This window comes from Panulirus ornatus, chromosome 50 (genome assembly GCF_036320965.1).
Source record: "Panulirus ornatus isolate Po-2019 chromosome 50, ASM3632096v1, whole genome shotgun sequence".
In the NCBI taxonomy this organism is placed as follows: domain Eukaryota; kingdom Metazoa; phylum Arthropoda; class Malacostraca; order Decapoda; family Palinuridae; genus Panulirus; species Panulirus ornatus.
Window position 1 is genome coordinate 23449163 of NC_092273.1, and position 22489 is coordinate 23471651.

Below are 22489 nucleotides of genomic sequence, written 5' to 3' on the forward strand. Positions count from 1 at the left end.
GGCAGGGCTAGAGCACAGAGCTCACCGCAGGAAAATCTAGAATTATGGAGAATGAACCGTGTGTGTTAAGTATTGTCGAGTGTTATCTATGACAAAGAAAGATTATATGTTTGTAGACAGAATGCCTGCAGTCCAAGTGTAGGTGAGGCAGAAAGAAAAGACAGCTACCTGGGTCAGATGAGTGCAACTTGACAACCACTTAAGTGCTGATACCCAGGTGGGTAGTAAGAGTAATATACCTCCCTGGTTGTTGGCTGCCTAACAACTACTACCACAGTAGCAACATTCTATTTGTGAGGATATCTGTGTCTTGGTGAGTATCTACCTCTCTTGCCTTGAAGATCCACAAGATCCAGCCTACCAGCCTTTAGGAAGAAGCATCTGATGTCTTGTATTTGTTGTTTTACTCCATAGTCTTTTTCAAAGGTCAACATGATATGATAATGTCTGTGTTTGACCAGTAATCTCCACTCTATTATTTCTTCACCCTCCCCATACCAGAAGAGTTGTCACACTTCCCAACTGAAAAGCCTGTTTATGTCTGTACATGGTTAATCAATGTCTTCTGCTGATGAGATTTCACACCTATTCAAGTATCATCTGCAAAGAGTGATATGAAACTCACTCGAGTTTCTTTCAGTATTAGATACAAAAATAACAAACTTGAGGAATACAGGCACAGCTCCTCAAGGACTGTACTTTTATCAATTAAGACACGTTCATATTCCAATTATCCTGGCTATTCTCATCTTATGCATCTTACGTGCTGAGACTCTCCAGTTGCATTTATCAATGGCTTTTGCAAAATCTGCATCTGTCACATCAGCATTCTGTTTGTTTTCCAGTGCCTATAATCAACTCACTGAACATATAAGTACAATGTAATACTTATCAATTTGACAAAAATGTGGCTTAATGAGAGAATCAAAGAATTAAACAAATTTAGAATGTTTTGCGATCTTTTGTGCATACCAAACTTAGTGGTGCAGCATCTATGCAAACAGCTGAAGTTAGAAAGGAAACTAAAGAATGAAAATAAGCCACAGATAATATGAATCACGAACAATAACCATACCAGCAATAAATACAGTTAATATAGTACCATAAAGAATACCTAAATATAAAATGAGCGTTTACAGAAATGCTTTCAAAGGTACAAAAGTTATTGAGTATTGTTAATCATCTTCTCAAGTAATCTCTATTTGTTTTACTGAAAGGTATAAAATTAAAACTATACAATGTATAAACAGATGAAAGGGAACATTTCAACAAGATTTGGGACTGATTTAAGACACTACCAATTCAAGTCATCCACAAAGCAACAAAAAACAACAATACAATCAACTTACATTCTGTCTATCTATCAATATCTTTGACATCCATTCCCTCCAGGAACTCTCATTAAGGGGGGCGGACAACGCAAAAGAGTCTCCACTTATCCCTGTCTTTACATGCCTCCCTCACATACTTACATTCTAACTATATCATCACGCTCATCAGAGAAATCAAAGTCATTAAAGAATGTATATCAGATTACAACATAATAGAAGTAACTGGAAACTACATAGCAGAAAAAATAAGCAAATCAAGCACATCAAATTCTTACTCAAACAAGACAGAATTGAGCATAGGTTAATGTTCCAACAGCAAACACAAATTGGTATGTGGTCTTCAACAGAAATAATTCAAGAACTACCATCAAATGACTAACCCCTACAGGGCTTTGTACTTGAATGTTTTATGGTGTAGTAGAGACCCTTGCCATATTTGTACAAAAATGCCTCTTTCCAACTACATCTAAATTTGGAGACATGCTTAACTGGCATGTAAAGATGCCTTCTGCCATGAGAAACTGTAAATTACATTGAGAAAAATTCACAGGTTAAAGCTACCCATATAACACAATGTCTTACCCAGTGGTGAACCAAGCCATCCTTGTGCAGGTTACATTTTCCTGCAGTCATTTAAAATGAAAGGTGCATTTTACTGGTATGTAGAGATGCCTTATATCATGAGCAACTACTATTAGCATTGGGAAAGAGTTATGGTGTATCAGTTACCCATATAGAGAGGTCCTATATAGAGACTCCTTGGAGGCAAGACCTTGGTTGGCAAGGTACTAGCCATAAAAGAAATAGGGGTTAGGGGGAGACAGACATACCCAAGTCCTATAACGAGTACTTCAAAATAAAAAAAATCAGCATTATAACTCAAAAACAATATAATATGGTCTACAAAAGTATAAAGAAATAATTCACAATACAGAAAAGAAATAGTGAAAAGAAGCAGTGAAAAGTTTTTATCGAGGATGTAAGGCATGAGTACGTGTAGGAAGAGAGGAAAGTGATTGGTTCTCAGTGAATGTAGGTTTGCGGCAGGGGTGTGTGATGTCTCCATGGTTGTTTAATTTGTTTATGGATGGGGTTGTTAGGGAGGTGAATGCAAGAGTTTTGGAAAGAGGGGCAAGTATGAAGTCTGTTGGGGATGAGAGAGCTTGGGAAGTGAGTCAGTTGTTGTTCTCTGATGATACAGCGCTGGTGGCTGATTCATGTGAGAAACTGCAGAAGCTGGTGACTGAGTTTGGTAAAGTGTGTGAAAGAAGAAAGTTAAGAGTAAATGTGAATAAGAGCAAGGTTATTAGGTACAGTAGGGTTGAGGGTCAAGTCAATTGGGAGGTGAGTTTGAATGGAGAAAAACTGGAGGAAGTGAAGTGTTTTAGATATCTGGGAGTGGATCTGGCAGTGGATGGAACCATGGAAGTGGAAGTGGATCATAGGATGGGGGAGGGGGCAAAAATTGTGGGAGCCTTGAAGAATGTGTGGAAGTCGAGAACATTATCTCGGAAAGCAAAAATGGGTATGTTTGAAGGAATAGTGGTTCCAACAATGTTGTATGGTTGCGAGGCGTGGGCTATGGATAGAGTGGTGCGCAGGAGGATGGATGTGCTGGAAATGAGATGTTTGAGGACAATGTGTGGTGTGAGGTGGTTTGATCGAGTAAGTAACGTACGGGTAAGAGAGATGTGTGGAAATAAAAAGAGCGTGGTTGAGAGAGCAGAAGAGGGTGTTTTGAAATGGTTTGGGCACATGGAGAGAATTAGTGAGGAAAGATTGACCAAGAGGATATATGTGTCGGAGGTGGAGGGAACGAGGAGAAGAGGGAGACCAAATTGGAGGTGGAAAGATGGAGTGAAAAAGATTTTGTGTGATCGGGGCCTGAACATGCAGGAGGGTGAAAGGAGGGCAAGGAATAGAGTGAATTGGAGCGATGTGGTATACCGGGGTTGACGTGCTGTCAGTGGATTGAATCAGGGCATGTGAAGCGTCTGGGGTAAACCATGGAAAGCTGTGTAGGTATGTATATTTGCGTGTGTGGACGTATGTATATACATGTGTATGGGGGTGGGTTGGGCCATTTCTTTCATCTGTTTCCTTGCGCTACCTCGCAAACGCGGGAGACAGCGACAAAGCAAAAAAAAAAAAAAAAAAAAGAAAAGAAATAAGACATAATACTATACTTGGCCTCTGTACATCTACAAAGCAGCCACTCAGCTATGCTGCACAAAAGCCTGCCTCCATTTTCTTTGTGGTTCTCACTGTTGACTCACTAATACCAAAATACTTCCCAGAAGACTGCATTTTTACCATATGCACAGTGATCACTTAAGTCCACTTTTGCTCAAAAGATGTCACTTTCCTTCCTCTCTTTGAGGTAGTGCAATTTGCATTACTAGCTTTATACTTAAGAGTCCATATTCAAAGGTACAAAGGAACAAAAAATTATTAAATAATCAAAAGTTTGTGAAGCATCAAGATCATTTGTGGAATTCCTCACTCAGTAAGAGTTACAGTAAGACAGACCAATGCAGCCACAGCACAGGCAAGGATGCTTGGGTGATGCAGTTATCCCATTCATGCATCACAGTGCACATCATGCCACCACTGCTGGTATCCACCTGGCATAGCTAGAAACAATCCATGGCTACCACAGTACTCACACAAAAGGTGGAAAAAGTACTAAGGATACTCGCTCTGCAGTCGAAAATACTGTGAAAAACAAGGGACCTTTGTACCACAATAGGGGAAGGAAAAGCCCTCTTGTGAACCCCTCATCCCCATCAATAAATGGCTACTTAATGATAGTCTTTGCAGCACTAATTATGGTGATAATGGTTTGGCAGTTTGAACAGTTAGCATTAGGTTCTAAGTATATCAATTATCCATTGGCAGTGGTGGAGATAGGGCAAAGGCATACAAGTCAGCAAAAGTCAACAAAAATGTAACAAGCTAAGCTGGTCTGGTGCACTAAACTTAAATCCATTCAGCAACATATATGGATAATCATAATCTACGAGATTTTTCCTTTTTCTATAACCTTTCTTGATATTACCAACTGATGGACAACAATATTTTCTTTGTATACTTATTCAACTGCAGTCCTGTGAACCTCACTTAATTTCCAGGCTTGATCTTTAAGGGCTAAATTATCAGTTCCATGTAAAAGAGTAAAACAAATGAAGTGAGAGAAAATAATGGACAAAATGAAGAGAATGTAAGATCTGGAATGATGTGCAATAAGCAGAGAAAGGGTTGAGCTGAAAGAAATAACAAGAAAAAGAAGATGGATTTATGGAGTCATGGGTTGAGCTGAAAGAAATTACAAGAAAAAGAGGATGGATTTATGGAGTCATAAGAAAACATAAAATAAAAGAGGAAAAAGCAATACAAAGCAAGAAACAAAATACTAAAGTTCTATTCTTATACAGGAGTAAAGCAAGAAAAACAAAAAAGAATCAAATATCATTTCTTTTAAGGTAAAAAAATGAAAGAAACCATTATATGATATGTCAGATTCTAACTTATCAGTATAAGTAGGCATTAAGCACAAAAAAAAGAGAAACATGGAGAGCATATCTTTACTAATATTGAAATAGCCAAAAGTCAAACTACATCTGCTTTTCTTTTCTCGATATGCCTACCCCAGTAAAAAAAATAATGAAACATATGGTACATAATAAAATGTGAAAACCATATATTCTTTAAGGGAATTAAAATCCCACAATCATGGCTATCAAAGGGCTATACATACACTGGACTTACAATCTCAGCCTCTGCACCACAAACACATCAAAACTCACCTTTACTGGTTCTGTTTGGAGCCCACTCCCCATTCTCACAAGTGCTTCCTCCTCACTTGTCAATATTTTACATTTCAAACTGAGTTTCCTCATCACATAATTAAGGATAAAGAGATTTTCTTCCTCATTTCATAAACTTATCCTGCACTCTACTATTTTTGAGCCTGTAAGAATGCCGATATGGGCAGCAGGAGTATCCCAAAGAGACAGGTGCACAGAGCCAGCAGGGGGAATTGTAATCTTGTCCCTGAGTGAGTGAGTCCCGATACAAGCACGCAACTATCCACCATGCTTATTAAAGAAATACTGAAGCTGGCAAGCTACTCCAATGATTCATCTTGTATCTGGGTTGCCATATATGTCCAGCCAATAGATCTTAGAGCACATATGGAATTACAGTTAATATGTGGCAAGATTGAAGACTATAATACCCTACTGTGCTACATTTGCCTCGAAAGAGGATGAAAGCACCAACAGTGTTAAACAGAACTCAGCACGATTACCATATGGAATCCCAGCTATTTTCCCCTAAAAAGACAAATACAACAATAGCAAAACCTTTGTGGAATTCATGAGAAAAAACACTGATCAATCTATTACAGCAGATGTACATAAAATAGCTTAAAAACACTAATACACAAATGCAGATAGAAGCTACTGCTAAAGCAGTGTAGGCTAATCAGGCTTACATTACATATAATGATAGAAAAAATAACAGCAGAGCAGTTGATTAACACTAATTACATAAATAATAGATGGCATGGACTTGTAACTAATAAAAGTACACAAAATAATGTACAACTATCATATGGAAAGATAATAGACACTTTTTCCACAAGTATTATTAAAGAAAGTAACAAACTATATATGAAGGGTAATCTAAAGAAAAAAAAAAAAGATAAAAATTTTTAATCCAGCAAAAAATTCAGTAATTGCAAAGAGAAGCATATCTGAAGAGGAAGTTCTATCATAATACCAGAAGAAACAGTAGCCGCTTCAATACCATTTGTAATGATAATTTTGGACAATGAGAAAGAAGTAAAAGGCACTGTCTCATGTTTTGCAAATTGCATGAAAGAGTGAAAGGATTAGAATAGTAGAAAATGTATATCAATTGTAAAAATACCTAAACATGATATGCAAATGGACAGAGGAAACCTGATAGAATTCAGTGAAGATAAAAATGAGCAAATTAGCCATGGAACAATTAACAATAAATATGACTTCCAACTATAGTCCCATGTCAAAGGACATAGAGAGTGGAGAAAACATCAAAGGGAACTTTAATGAAATAGTACCTTCATGCAAAATAATGAGTGGCATGATGAAAATGTTTGATGAACACAAAGAGACTTCTCATAACACACAAGATGTGTTCTTGAGGAATGTCCTTTAAGCAAAAAAAAAAAAAAAATCCATCAAATGAGGTCATCATAATATGGTAGCTATGGACATGTTCTTGACAGCTTCATTTCTCACACTAGGATGTGCGGTGGAATGGCTTCCTTCCGTTACAGTAATGGCCCTGCACATGTTATTTTGGCATTTTAAAGATAACTGGAGCATGCACTGCTGTTGATCAATGCTACCACTCTCTAAAATGCACATATAACTTCCTGGTCTACTCTCCATCCTTTACAGTGGTTCATTCCTTGTGTGGAAAAATTCATTGCAACTTAGAACATGGTGGACTGGTTCATTTCATACATTCACTATTAAAGAGTATCATTCTAATAGTAGAGGAAGCTAATCCACAAGACTGACCCACATGTGCCTCGATTACTAACTTGCCACAGCACCTCTGACGCTTTACCTATACTCACACTTGGGTTATCCTGCAAGGAGCATGTTGTATGATGAGATGGAATAAAGTGATGAGGGAGTGTATGAGAGTTTTGGTATGGCAGGAAATACAAAAGAAATGAATTGTGCAATGGATGAGTAGGTGAAATGTTATACTTTTAAGTGGTTTGGGCATGTGTAAAGAATGCACGAAGAGGAGTTTACAAGGAGAGTGTGCGATAGTACAATTAAAGGGGTTGGTGTGAGAGGAAGACCACCTGTGACACAGGGATACTGAGTGGAAGACTACTGGAGAGAGAGAGAAATGGGGGAAGAATGCATGGAATGGCACATGTGAGGGAGGTGTGTATGGACAGGGATAAGTGGAAACTCTGCCATGGCCATCCCCTCAATGGAAGCTCCCAAACATCAATGATATAGAGAAACTGACAGATGAGTTTACATGTTCTCTAAATATATTTGAGATACCTAAAAAGAGACTGATAATGAACTAATGAGAGTTATGACAGGCTGTACACAACTGCCTTAGAGAAAGTAAACAAAGATGGTGGCACATATATCCAATGGTTCTTTTTTTTCAACATCTAATGGATCTTTTTACGTATGTACATGTGTATATTTGTATATGTCTATGTATGTATATGTGTATTTGAGTGGATGGGCCATTCTTCTTCTGTTTCCCAGGTGCCACCTCGCTGATGCAGGAAACGGTGATCAAGTATAATAATTAAAAAATAATAATATATCTAATGCCTATTCCCAACAGAAACTTCCTCAAGGGGGTGGCCACGACAATAGTCTCCATAACTAGTGAAACTCCAATGCCACTTCTTAATCTTTTAGAGCTTCACCCTCAACAAGCCACTGGCTGAGGGCAACTCTAGTGCACTGTTTGTAAAGGCTCCTACCTAATGTTCCTACTGACTACTTCTACCTAATGCCCCTGCCTAATGTTCCTACCAACTACTTCTACCTAAAGTCTCTAACTCATGCTGCTGCCAAAATGTTCTGAACTACTACTTCTCTCTATTGCACCTAACATTATGCCAAAAGGCAAGGATAGCAGTGTGCGCACCAAAGGAAAATCTACAGTTACAAAGAATGAACTGTGTGAGTTAAGTGTTGTCAAGTGTTATGTATGACTAAGAGAGACTATGCTTGTCGACAGAATGCCACTAGCCTGTGTGTGGTTGAGGAAGAAAGCAAAGACAGCTACCTCTGGTCAGAGAAGTGCAACTTGACAACCATTTAAATGCTGGCTCATATGCAACCATCATTAACCCTCTCAGTACTCAGGCTGGTGCTGCTGGTATTATACCTCCCTGGATGTTGGCCACTTACCAACAACTACCTACCATTATATATCATATGAGACCATTATATACTTTTCATTAATTAAATGATTATTCTTTTCATGTCCGTTAAATGAAAAAACCATCAAGCGAGGCTTTGTTAAAAGATGTCTCTCTGTATATAAGAATTAAAACTGAATACAGCACTGCTGTGTCATATGATCACTAATCACACAAACAGAACTAATCAAGTTAGGGAGAATTCAGAAACACTTCAAAGCAAAATAAGGGGAGTGCAACATATCAACTATCATGAGAAGTTGAAAGAACTAAAACAATGCATGGCAGAAAACTGAAGGCATCACGAATAATTATTGAGTCTGAATGCATATCGATGGAAGTAACAGAGCAACTAAGACAACAATGATATCTTAGTATACACAAAAACTATAGCAACCAAAAACATATGAGAGTCTAGCAAAAAATGGAAAGATTATTCAATACAAGGACCAAGAAACATGCACGGAACAAAAATACTTAAAAGAAAACTTGATATATGGTTGATGTCATTCCCAGATGAACCTAAGACTAACAATTATGAAATGTGCATGATAAAGGAAAGAAACAGCTTATTCATCAGGCAAGGCATGCAGTGAGTGCTTTGCAATAACAATGCCGTTTAGGTAAAATCCTGCTGTACATACTTGAAGTTACATACAAAGTTTCTCTCCAGGGATCTTTTTTCCTTATGCCTTGGGAGTGGTAGAAGGTTAGAGGGGTGGTGTTATCAACACTTCTTATAAAATCTATATATCCCCTCCCAGTATGGTTTACCAATGAAGAGTACCCTAAGATTTCAGTCTAGTCTACTTAGCTTTTCCTTCTTTCAGTCAACAATTCAATCAAATCTTCAACAGATAATCAAACGTCCTCATATGCTGATGATGAAATACTAAATATCCCCATTTCTCTATAAATACAATCTATCTTATTCTGCTCAAACAATGTCGCACCTAATCATAATTACCTCCAAAACTCAGACCAAATTCCTATTGGAGTAGATACAGTTCAATTCAACTGAACACTTCTAAAACCCAATTTCTTTCCATTTCCTTTTTTAAAATCCCCTTACAATTTTCCCACCTCTTTAATGGCTCTATAATTCCATCATCTAACACAATAAACACATCTAGTACCTGCAGATCAACTAATCTATCTCGGTAACCCATATTACACAAACAGCAACATCTGCCTCTAAGAAACTGTAAGTCTTGCAAATTCTTCAGTTTTGTACACTTGCCCTAATAAAGAGAGGACAAATTCAATTTTGTATGGAGTACTGCTCTCATATCTGGCATAGTTCAAGCTCAATATATCATATTTTCTGAACAGAGTTGAGCCCAAAGCAATCCCAAACTAGACTCAACTGCCCTACACACCAGTGATGGCTCTCTTTGCCATCTCCACAGACATTTCTCTAGTTTCTGAATTTTAAATCTGGCTGCTTATGATTCCTTACCGTTAGACAGATTCATCGAGTGACTGTGCTGCATGATTACTACGTGCCTGCTGGCAACTCAAGAGCGAGTTGTTATGATGTCTTTCTTTCTCAATACAGCTAATCTTTGGAGCTCTTTAACTTCTCGTACTATGTAATAGTTATTACTGGAACTTTATTAAAAGGCAGGTTTTTTTTTACTTCCTCTAAGACTTTTGAATTACTTTTCCTCTTCTCTCCTAACTTCTTTATTCTTTAGCCCTTTTCATACTTTATCTAAAGCCTAGCCTTGATAAGGACTTCTGTCCAAGACTGTAGCCTATGACTTTATACCTTACCTTACCTTCCTGCCACAGGATCCCTTCTATAGAGCTCCAGCAGCACTCAGGAAGCTGGCCATTCCAGTGGGCAGAACCACAAGTCAATGAGTGTGGTGATGTGTATGTCTTTGTGAGGCAAGTATGGAAAAAAATGAGGTAGGTACTCATTGTGTTCAGTATAAAGATGCTTCTTGCACATCAGGAAGTCTCATGATATGTTAAAACGGTGTTTGTAATGATGGAGGGATGGGTGGTGTTCAGAAAATCTAATAAACCTCGGGAATGTAGTATCAAACAGGAATATGCCTGGAGGAATGGAGATGGGGGAGTTGAAAAGGTTGTTGTTTCATGCTTGACAGTAATAGGCTGAAAGGGTGGTTGTTTTATGCTTGTCAGTTAATTACAATGAGTATTTATTGTGTTGATGTCTTCTCTGTTGGGTAAAGGGGGATCTGTAAGTATAGGCTGTTTATGTATGGAGTGGGAGTCTGTAGGTAAGCATTCACTTTCTTTCTGCATAAAACTTTCTCCACAATTTGTCTACGTGCAAAAATCTGATTTAGATGTCCTTTTCCCTCCCTAAACCCATCTTTTCCTCTTCTTTTCCATTTAATACGATCAATCATTACTCTGCCTTACAACTTACTAAAATTCACCACAATCATCTTGGATGGGATACAATGGTAAACTGTAACAAGTAAGGCTTGGTTTCTTCCACCAACATAAAATCAAATCTTTTCCACTCCATCCTTCCGTCTCTAATTTGCTTTCTGTCCCATTCGCATGACTTTTAGAGAATGAGTGAGAGCGGATGTAGCCTTTCTTCATGTGTTTCCTAACGCTAACTCGCTGATGCAGGGGGTGGAGATGCTGTTTCCTGTAGGGCGGGGTGACATCGGGAATGGATGAAGGCGAGCAAGTTTGAATAAGTACATGTATATATGTGTACATATGTGTATGTCTGTTTCCTGACGCTACCTCACTGATGTGGGAAAAGGTGATAGAGTGCTTCGAGGAAAGAGTGATGGTATGTGCAAGAGATGCATGTGGCATATGAAAGTTGGGAGGTGGGAAGACTGGAAAGGGTAGTGAGTGGTGGGATGAAGAAGTACAGTTGCAAGTGGAAGAGAAAAGAGGTGTTTGGGCAGTACTAACATGGAAGGAGTGCAAATGATAGGGAGATGTGTAAGAGAAAGCAACAGGAGTTGAAAAAGATGGCAAATGAGAGTTAGGGTGAGAAAGTATCATTTAACTTTAGGGACAATAAAAAGATGTTTGAAAGGAGGCAAATAATGTGCAAAAGGCAAGAGAACAAATGGAGCATCAGTGAAGGGGCAAAAGAGGAAGTGATAACAGGTAATGAAAGAGTGGGGAGGAGATGGAGTGAGTATTTTGAAGGATTGTTAAATGTCTTCGATGATAGAGAAGCAGATGTAGGGCATTTTGGTTGGGGTGGTATACGAAGTGTAAGAGTCATGGAGAGTGGTTTGGTGAAGAGAGAAGAGGTGGTGAACACCATGCAGATGATGAAATGTGGTGAGAGTGAATAACGCTGCATTTGAATATATTTAGAAAGGGGGTGACTGGGTTGTTGACTGGTTGGTAGGGATATTCAATGTATCTATGGATCATGGTGAAGTCCCGAGGATTGGCGGAATGCACGTATAGTGCCACCGTATTAAAGCAAAGGGGTTAAGGGTGAATGCCAAATTACAAAGGCATAAGTTAAGGGTGAATGTCAAATTACAAAGGCATAAGTTTGTTGAGTATACCTGGTAAATTGAATGGGTGGGTTTTCAATGAGAGAGTGAAGGCATGTACAGACCATCAGATTGGAGGAACAGTGAGCTTTTAGTAGTAGTAGAGGATGTGTAGGTCAGGTGTTTGCTTCGAAGAATGTGCATGAAAAGCACTCAGAAAAAGTGATGAATTTGTATGTGGCATTTATGGATCTGAAGAAGACATATAATAGGGTTGATATAGATGCTTTGCAGAAGGTTTTAAGAATACATGGTGTGGGAGGTAAGCTGCTAGAAGCTGAGAAGTTTTCATTAAGGGTGTAAGACATGAGTACAAATAGGAAGAGCGGAGAGCAAATGGTTCCAAGTGAAGGTTGTTCTGCAGCAGGAGAGTGTGATGTCACCTTGATTGTTAATTTATGGATGGGGTGGTTAGGAAAATAAATGGGAGTCTTTGAGAGAGGGGCAAGTACGCAGTCTGTTAGGAATGAGAGGCCCTGGGAAGTAAGTCAGTTCTTGTTCGCCAATGATACAGCACTGGTAGCTAATTTGAATGAAAAACTGCAGAAGATGGTGACTGTGATTGGAAAAGTGTGTGAAAGGAGAAAGTTTAGAGTAAACGTGAATAAAAGCAAGGTAATAGGTTCAGCCAGGCTGAGAGACATGTTAGGATGTAAGTCTGAATGGAGTAAAATTGGAGGAAGTGAGGTGTTTTAGATATCTGGGAATGGACTGGGCAGCAAATGGAACCATGGAAGGGGAAGCGAGTCACTGGGTGGGGTAGGGGGGAAAGTTCTGGGAGTGATGAAGAATGTGTGGTAAGAGAGAACATTATCTCAGAGAGCAAAAATTGGTATGTTTGAAGGAACAGTAGTTACAACAATATCATATGGTTGCAAGGCATGGCCTATAGATAGGGCTGCACGGAGGAGGGTGGATGTGTTGAAAATGAAATGTTTGAGGACACTATGTGGTGTGAGGTGGTTTGATTGAGTACGTAAAGGAAGGGTAAGAGAGATGTGTGGAAACAAAGTTGGGCGAGCAGAGGAGTGTGTGTTGAAATGGTTTAGGCATATGAAGAATGAGTGAGGAAAGGTTGAAAAAAGAGGATATATGTGTCAGAAGTGGAGGGAACAAGGAGAACCGGGAGATCAAACTGGAGATGGAAGAATGGGGCCTGAACATGCAGTCCAGTGAAAGGTGTGCATGGAATAGAGTGAATTGGAACAATGTGGTATAATGGGGTCAACGTGCTATCAATGGACTGAACCAGGGCATGTGAAACATCTGAGGTAAACCATGGAAAGGTCTGAAGGGCTTGGATGTGGAGAGGGAGTTGTGGCTTCAGTGCATTACACATGTATGGATGTGAGCAGCTATGGCCTTTCTTCGTCTGTTTCCTGACACTAGCTCGCTGACGTAGGAAAAGGTGATCAAGTATGAAAAAAATACATATATTTTCATTTATATTTTTTTATATATATTTTGCTTTGTCGCTGTCTCCCGCGCCTGCGAGGTAGCGCAAGGAAACAAACGAAAGAAATGGCCCAACCCACCCCCACACACATGCACACACACACACGTCCACACACACAAACATACACACCCAAACATCCCAACGTACACACATATATACACACACAGACACACACATATACACACATGCACACAATTCACACTGTCTGCCCCTACTCACCCCCATCGCCACCCCACCACACACAGAATAACATCCCCCTCCCCCCTCATGTGCGCGAGGCAGCGCCAGGAAAAGACAACAAAGGCCCCATTCGCTCACACTCAGTCTCCAGCTGTCATGCAATAATGCCTGAAACCACAGCTCCCTTTCCACATCCAGGCCCCACACAACTTTCCATGGTTTACCCCAGACGCTTCACATGCCCTGATTCAATCCACTGACAGCACGTCGACCCCGGTATACCACATTAATCCAATGATTTTCATACATGACAAAATTCCTGGAGTGCCAGGAACACAAAGAAAGGCCACATTTGTTCACATTCATTCTCTAGCTATCATGTGCAATGCAACAGAACCTCAGCCCCTATCCACAACCAGGTCCCACAGACCTTTCCAAGGTTTCCCCCAGCTGCTGCACATGCCTTAGTGCCCTAGGGCCATTGAATAGTAAGCTCAGTGTCTTCTTTATGGTAGTTGCATCCTTGGTATGAAGAATCTCAGGACATGCTGAAACTGTTTGTACTGTTATAGTGATGGGTGATGCCCAGAGAATAAGAGGGAGTGTGAGACTCATGTTTGTCTGGGTAGTGTAGTTTCTGATGGATGGATGTCTGGTGGGATGTTGGTAAAACTGAGCTAGAAGGTCGGCTGTTTAGAGCTTGTTGGGTTGTTTCAGTGTGTATGTTTTGCTAGCATCATGACTGGGTGGTGAGGGATAATTCTTTTTATTTCTTAGGGACAAATAAAAGATGTCACTGCCATGTGGAGGTTGCTGATCTGTCTATGGGCAGACCCTAGCGAAGCCAGCAGCACGCTAGCAACAAATAGATGGTTAGTGAGGAAGGAGCCATTCACCTCACCAGAAGGTATTGAGAGGGTCTAACCCTCAGGAATTTTAGAGATTCTCACAAGGCTCATGGAACTATCCAACCTTAGAGGGGAACTGGGACAAAGATACACATAGGGATATAGTTGCAATAGGTCACAATGGTGTGCATGATCTAGTATTTGACTCCATCTTCATATGAACTAAGAAGTGATTAAATGGGTCGCTTCTAATGTCTGGTCAATATACATACTGCAAACCTTGAGCTTGGAAACTGAAGCTTGGGGCTCTGTAAAAAAAAAAAAAAATTATTTGGCTCCAGCTATGAAGTTGGGTAAAGGATTCTAAGTAAAGTATCCTCAGCCTGATTGTTCAAAACCCAACAAGATTCAGCAAAGTTAGTTCTTACAAATTGTAGTTCATGGTATACTCTACATACAAATATATTCATGGATGTAAGATTTGGTTCTCTCTTCACACATTCAGAGTTTTACCCAGCCACTTATTGCTGAAACATTTCTGACCAAAATGACAAGTTACAGAAAACAAAATAAAATAACTGGCAAACAACTGACAAACAGCATCACAAATACATCCTCCACTCTTCTGGTCAGCTACAAAACAATTAACACTCCAGTAAACTTGGTTTATGGTTTCTGTTGAATATTCAAGTTGAAGCTTAACCTTTTACACTCAAACTGTTCTACAAAAGAGTCTCAATAAGTTATGTAAATACTATGCTTTCTTACAGTGTGAAATACCTCTAACCTATATCTTTCATAAAGCTAGTAGGCACCTGATAATCCTGAGGATCATGAATATAGATAAAATTCAAAAACATTCTATTTGGTAGTCATTCATGACCAATGAATATAGCTACACTGGTGATCAGGTCTTACCTCGTGCCAAGAGTGCTCCGTGAATTGATGCTAGACCTATAAGTGCCAGGAGTGCAAAGGTTAGTGGGCTAATTAACTATACAAGGATTCAAATGTACATTAGGATAAAGCAGGTGTCTGAGCAAGCAAATCTGCAGTAACCATATTTGTAAACTGACAAGTGAACTAAGGTTTTAAGAGGGGGAAAACATGCTTGACAACTGCATGCCACTGAACTTGTGTTATTGAAAGTTAATAATTCAGAATCAGAATCATCATAGGTAAATCTTAATCGTTAAAGAGAAAAATCTTAAACTTGTGGCATCAATACATGCTAATCCCTCAATTAATCAATAATGATCAATTACTTAGTGCAAAGCTTAAATTACTCTTAAAAAATAAAACTTCCCTTGTGAAAAGCTGCTAAAAAATCGTAAAAGTTAAAAATGTTTCCCTATAATGAAATTAGTGTTGAATAAGATTTTCTTACATGAAAAAATCATGAGCCAAGTAGACACATGCCTATGGTTTGTCTCGCAGACAAGCAGAACAAACCACAAAATCAGGAAGCAAGATTACCAATCACTATGGTAAACTGTTCCTCACCTAATCACAAGATGACTGCTCATAAACCATGAACCACACTGAATTCTCTAAAGACATACTGGCTTGGCTAAGTAACTGATAACCACATTCCACGGTGGTATCACATCCAGAAGCAATATATTAAACAGCTTTTCCATTAACCCTTTGGCCAAAAATTACAATTAGAGTCATAATATAGAATACTCTCTCAATATGAAATATGACTAAGGTCCACAGCTGTTAAAAAGTTTTGTACATCCTAAAACCCTCCCTAAACAAGGAAATGGTGCTGGGTCCTATAAGGAGCTGCTCCCATGTGGTGGCCAGTTGAAACTTCATATATAAACAATGACTCCACCACCTGATGGCCACCATCCACTTCGTGATTCATTTATCTCTTTCTTCTCTTTCTAATTTCATTGTTATTTAAGTAGTCTATACATGTTAGAAGTGTAAACTATGTGTACACTATGTATCATAAACCATAAATAACAATAATAAATTAATAAGTTGATGAGTGTTTACGAGCTGGCAACTTTGGGCTGCTCAGTATCCTTCAAAATCCAGTGCTTTTTTTTTCTTTACCCTCTGCTGTTTGTTCATCATTATGAAAGTGTGTTATGTATAATATCAATAATTCATAATGTATTTCTTTATATTGATGCTCATAAGCTGGCAACACTTTGCTGCTTAGTGTCCCTTTAAATCTAGCTACAGTATTTATCTTTCAATACCCTTAATAATTTGTTACACATAAGGCTTCTTATGCCACCAATCTTTAGGCATCATCCATAAATACTTTATCATAATTTTTCTTCTCCCCTCGATAATCATAGATACATTTAATAAACATCAGTGCCTGATAAGGTAACTTCATGGCTTTGCATTTATCAAAAAAAAAAAAGAAAAAAAATGACAAAAAAATTACCACTTTAGGAATTTTGCTGAAGAATTTTGGCAAGGCATCTGGAAATTCCTTATGTGGCCAAAGGGTTAACTATCTTCAAGAAATAAGTAGCTTGATATTAAGTTTTTGCAACTCGCACACAGCTTTCGTACAAAGTCACAAATGAAAACCTTTTTCCTCTAGCTGACAATGAACCCCAGAGGTATAAAGCTATAATCTCATCTTATACCAGTCTTTATGAAGGGAGGCAATCTTTAGTTCAAATCACAATTCAAGCAATAAAGTCTTAAAAAGCATGAAAGTGGCCTGTAAATTATAATACAGATGTTCATACACATGTTTCACAGATCAGAAAGGAAAAAGCTTTTATGGTAAACACATAAATGCCCTTGAAGCAGAAAAGCCATGTTCAATTGAAGGACAGCAAAAATATAACTTATAACAAAGAAACAGTCTAATTTTTTCTTATACCTGACTGCGTTTTTCCCCTTCATACATGACTGTATGCAAATGGTGGACAATGGCCTCTTCAACATATCCAGCCTCTAGCTATCACATATCAGAGCTGCCAACCTTGTCAAAAAGAAAAAAAAGGCAAAAATAAGGAATTTTGAGTAAAAAAAAAAAGGAACTCTGCAAAACGAAACTTACAACTCCACACAATACAGGCTGCACTTTCAATAGAGAAAACTGTGATGTCCAGTGCTCAAGCTGTTACCTCCATTTGTTTATCTACATGTAGATAATCCACAATTGTTCACTTTAAAACCAACAAAGTATTTAGTCAGTAGTGTTTCATTTTCAGTCCTCAAATTAAGTCAACGGAGATTCCAATGTTTGTTTGTCCACACATGTTCAGTTCCGGCTAGAGAGCTCTTTGTTATAAACAGTGTTTGCCTGTTTGCATTTCTCCAGAAGCCTCTCACTGAATTTCACTGGAAGACAACATTTCTTTTTTTTAGCACAGCTATAAACTTTCTATGTGAGGGAAATGATAATGTTTGTGAGCAAAGACTTGAACAAAATTCAGTAGAATCTTTCCTTACCACAATGAAAATTCTCTCATCTTCAACATTGCTGTGAGCAGCTGACAGGATAGCAAACATGGTTCTCGGAAGATGTATATACTTTTCCTTATATGACGACTTATCTCATAGTTGTGAAAAGGCCACCCACAACTCATCAGCTCTTTGGTCACGATATAACCTTCAAGCTGATCTAACTGGCAGTGAACAAATTCAAGTTCCAGCTCATCTATCTGCTCTTCTATGAAGAGGAATTTCTTCACAAAGTAGAGCAATGATGCAAACTTTGCATCCATTCTCTTCCTTGGGTCAGCAACACTTGCATTCTGAATCAGCTCATTCTTCAGGGGAAACTTCTTGAGCACATAATCACATACATAAAACAAAGTATTTCCTGACTGTTTTGATGAGAATGTTTTTGTTGTGAGAAAGTTCATAACATCATTCCCTATGATGAGATCCTCATCTGGTCGTCGAGTGCACTTTTCCCTATAACTGCACTGCTCAGGTGAAGGAGAACTTCAATCATCAAGGGCTTCACAAAGCAGGAGCAGTATCTCTTGTACGAAGACCTGTAATTTCTCATGTAAAACATGGACCTTTGGTGTTTCTTTTTACAGCTCAAGATTGAGCTTACTGAATAGAGGGATGGTTTTAAGTTGGAACATACAATACAGCTTGTAATCTACCTGTAATCTCCAAGTCTTGTACGAATCTTACTAACTTTTTCCACAAAAACACTTGCTACATAGTCTGCACTGGAAGACAAATCAGCCATTTCCTGCTTCCAATCAATGAAGCTCAGATGAAGGTTTCTTTCTGTTGTCTATACATCTTGAACCTGCTTTATTACAAGTACCTTGATGTATCTCTTTCCGTGAGTGCAGTGACATTTGGTATTTGTTCTTGCAAATAATACCCCAGTAGATGCAGTCACTGTGTCAACTTTGCCCAATCTCTTTGAGGATGAAGGTTGAGATATCTTCTTAGAGGAAGCCTGTCCTCCATTGCTGACTGGGTGAGAAGATGAAGGTAGAGATGACTTCTTAGAGGAAGCCTGTCATGCACTGCTGGCTGTGTGAAGAAGGTACAGATTTTTTCTTAGACTCAGAGAAAGCCTGTTTTGCACCTGCTGGCTGTGTGAGAGGATGAAGGCAGAGACACCTTGCTAAATGAGGTCTATCCAGCACAGCTCTTTCCCAGGAAAGATGGCATGACATTGCTTGTCTTGGCTTGGAAATTTGGCACAACTAACACTTGTAGAGGCCTTCTGTTTCTTCGACTCCTTTGGAGTGCCATCATGTACATTCCTTTTCTTTTCCATGGACACTGCTTCTTTATAGAAGTACTGTTTTAAAGGCTCCCATTGTTGAGAGAGTCTAATTAAAGCCATTTCCAAAGACAGTCAGCGAGTATACACATTTCAAGATTGCACGCTGTTCAACACTGCACAGGGTTTGAACTGGATTTCTCCAAGTAATAATAAACAAGAACAAGTAAGTCCATCAGTGAAAATGGCTGCTGGCTAGTTCCTTTCTCAACAGTGAGATGAAGAAGACGACAAGGACATCCCATGATGAAAGTATCTGGATTTTTCTTCTTTACAAATTCACCTACCCTCATCTGCTCTCCCATCATGACAACTGCATTATCTGCTTCAAGACAAATGACATTTTTCCATGGGATCTTATTTCTGTTATGACATTGTCAAGAAGCTGAAAGATGTTTCTCCCAGTAGATCGTTCCTTTGCCGTAGCAATTTCCAGGATGCTAAAAACTCTGTTCACTTCAGAATCTAAGTATCGCACAATAACGGGATATAACTGCTCCTGTGCCCCACAATCTGAGCTGCCATCTGTTGACACAGAGAATGATGCTCCTCTGACCTTTCTCAGGATTGCAGCCATTAAAAAGATATAAAAAAACAGTCAATGCTACTGGGAAATCTGTATGTAGGATTAATCAATATGTAACCCATGCATGAATCATTGATCAACCCACAATAGTAAAGCATTACATAATGTTGGATATCCCAGACAGTTGTGCGGTAACTAAGAAGGAAATTGTGAGACTGAATCAATGGGGGCAATCAATCGATGTGCCTTCCCCAACAAGGTGGGGGTTGACAACCTTGGCATGCCATTTTTCCCTATTTTCTGTAGCTCTGACCAATGCTCATGTACTTCCTTTCATACCAAATGTTACTTCTTTAATATCATCTAACCACCCTATCCTTTGTCTGCTGTAGAGTTTTTCCATACACTTTTACAGAAACCTTCAGTAGAGTTTTAGATTTAAATATGACCATACTTTTAGTCTTCAAAACACTGATTTTAAGGCCACATTCTTCTCCTTTCCTGACTACATTATTGGTGATTTCTTGCAAATCACTTACAATGGGGGCAGCATAACAAAAATCGATGGAGGTGTTGACTGAATCATATCAGAACTCCATATACTCTTAATACCTTCCACAAAGCATCTCTGTCAACCCTATCATATGCCTTCTCTAGATCCATAAATGTGACATACAAATCCATCTATTTTTCTAAGCATTTCTCACATACATTCTTCAAAGCAAACACCTGATCCACACATCCTCTACCACTTCTAAAACTACACTGCTCTTCCCTAATCTAAATTTATGTTATGAAAAACATCAAATGGAGATATGAAAGTACACATACTTTTGGGCTTTTGGCCAAGAGTCCTAGTTATGGCTGTTTTTTTTGGTCTTCAGGAGGCAAACTTCGAAGCAATAGAGCTGTCTGGAAACATGACTTTGAGAAGGTCACTCAGGTGATCTGAAGCAGCAAATGCAATATTGTATTCAATTAAAAAGTTGGTCATCAGAGTTTCTGCTTCCATCAGTCCAGCAGATGGAAAATTTGTCCAATATCACAACTGCTCCCTGAACTTTCTGCCATGCTGGTAAGTTTTTTCCTGCTCAGGTGGGCCTGAATGTCATTCGCTCCTCTGCGTGCAAAGCTAAAATCTGAAGCACAAACTTGACATCCTTTCTTGATCATACAATGCAAGGCCACTTCCTGGTGTATTTCAACCAAAAGGTCTGCTCCTACTTGATTTTGTACCCAAAAATCGATTCCATGATGAAGTGATTTCAGTCTTCTCCAGCTTACCGTCGACTCGCTTGATGATGCATGACATGATATGCAATATGAACAATAGCAAGCCAAAGTAACAAAACATGAGACACAAGCTTTCCCACGTGGGACATGGCTGTAACATTTTGACTGCTTCAAACTCTTCCATTATGAGCTGGTCATTCTCTAATTGATTTTCCTTATTACATCACAATTCTAAATGTTTTACATAGACATGATTTAACATTTGTAATGGTAATATGAACACTGTCACTGGTTTATTAGAGATTACATGAACAAAATTTTGCAGGAAAGGATCAGGTTTATACATAGTAGTTCATTTTATCCCATTAATTTATGGTTGAGGCCTAAATAAACTGATGTATCTTATGCGCTGAGGAGTTGATTTTTCTAGCAAAATTTCATTGTTACTCTTCATCTGTCACTGCTAGAAAATCTTAGTAAATCAAATTCTACTACTTTGAAGAACAGCAATAGATGAAAGGGAACTAGTAGTTTCTTATCCACTTCTATACATGAAGATTTTGCACAACTTCTTTGAAGCCTCAGGAGGGCCTGGCTGAGGAGTAGGACAAGCCTGGTTACACAAGCTAAAGATATGATCGCATGTAAGACTGTTATTTTGTACAGTGCATTATTACTTGCATGTGCAATGAGAATGTACACTATATACTGAACAGTGCACCCCTGTGAACTTCCCATACATGACATACACAATACATGAACATATGACCAGACTTTCAAAAAACATATCTTACTAAGAAAAACCATACTGCTCTATTTATCTAAAAAAAAGAAAACGAAATAACTACAGCAAAACTGTAATGGTTGGCAGCTCTGTAATATACCAATACCACAGTTAGGTAATGAAGAGCAGTAGATGGGTGAAACAGAATTGTTTAGGAGTGAGTTTAAATGGGGAAGACCTGAGGAGAGTGAAGTGCTTTTATGTATGTAGGAGTCGAAGTGGCAAAAGACGGAACCATGAGGGCTGGAGTGGACACTAAGATAAAGGTCTTGGGTGCATCAGTGAGTGGATGGAAAAATCAAGAGTCCATTACAGCAAAAATGGGCACGTTTGTAGGTAGGGCAATTCTGACAGTGTTACGTGGAGGTTAATCTAGGCCATTAAACGTAAAGAAGGGGAAAAGAATAGGTGTCCTGGAAATGAATCTAAAGATGCTATGTGGCATGTGGTGGGTTGATCATTGAGAAATGATACAGTCATAAAAGAGCAGTGGCAGAGCACAGTCTAAATGTGAGAGCTAACCAATGTGTAAGGATTACTATATCTTCAATTATGCCCATCTCTGCCTTTAGGACAATGATCTTTCCTTCTACATACTCCTTCATGGGCCCAAGATCTTAAACACTCTTCCATCTTAAGACCCATTTCAGCCCCTATGGACCAATCTGCTGCCATATTCCATTCCTAATCATCTTAGGAATATCATTTCCTCTAAGTCCTCCATCAATCAAACTCATGCTCATAAAATGAAGAGAAGGCTTTAACAAATGAACATTACCAATTTAGAAAGAATCAGAAAAACAGAATTAGACCAGTGGTAAAATGTCCATGGGCACAATCAAAGTCCAAATGAGAGATGTATAATTAAGTCCAAATGAAAGAGAATGCTGGTAAGGTAGTAAAAGCTT

General features: G+C 38.8%; 1 protein-coding gene across 4 annotated transcripts in view; it reads right to left on the reverse strand.

The window, feature by feature from the left end:
* wls (Wnt ligand secretion mediator) overlaps positions 1-22489 on the reverse strand; it is a 93765-nt gene that overhangs the window by 15351 nt on the left and 55925 nt on the right. For 2 of the 4 annotated variants that reach the window (XM_071691529.1, XM_071691528.1), the window contains one exon: positions 15213-15248. The exons of the other annotated variants lie outside the window; for them this stretch is intronic. In XM_071691529.1, the coding sequence (XP_071547630.1) occupies positions 15213-15248 (36 nt within the window). The remainder of the gene's footprint in view (positions 1-15212; positions 15249-22489) is intronic. 4 annotated transcript variants of the gene reach the window in all.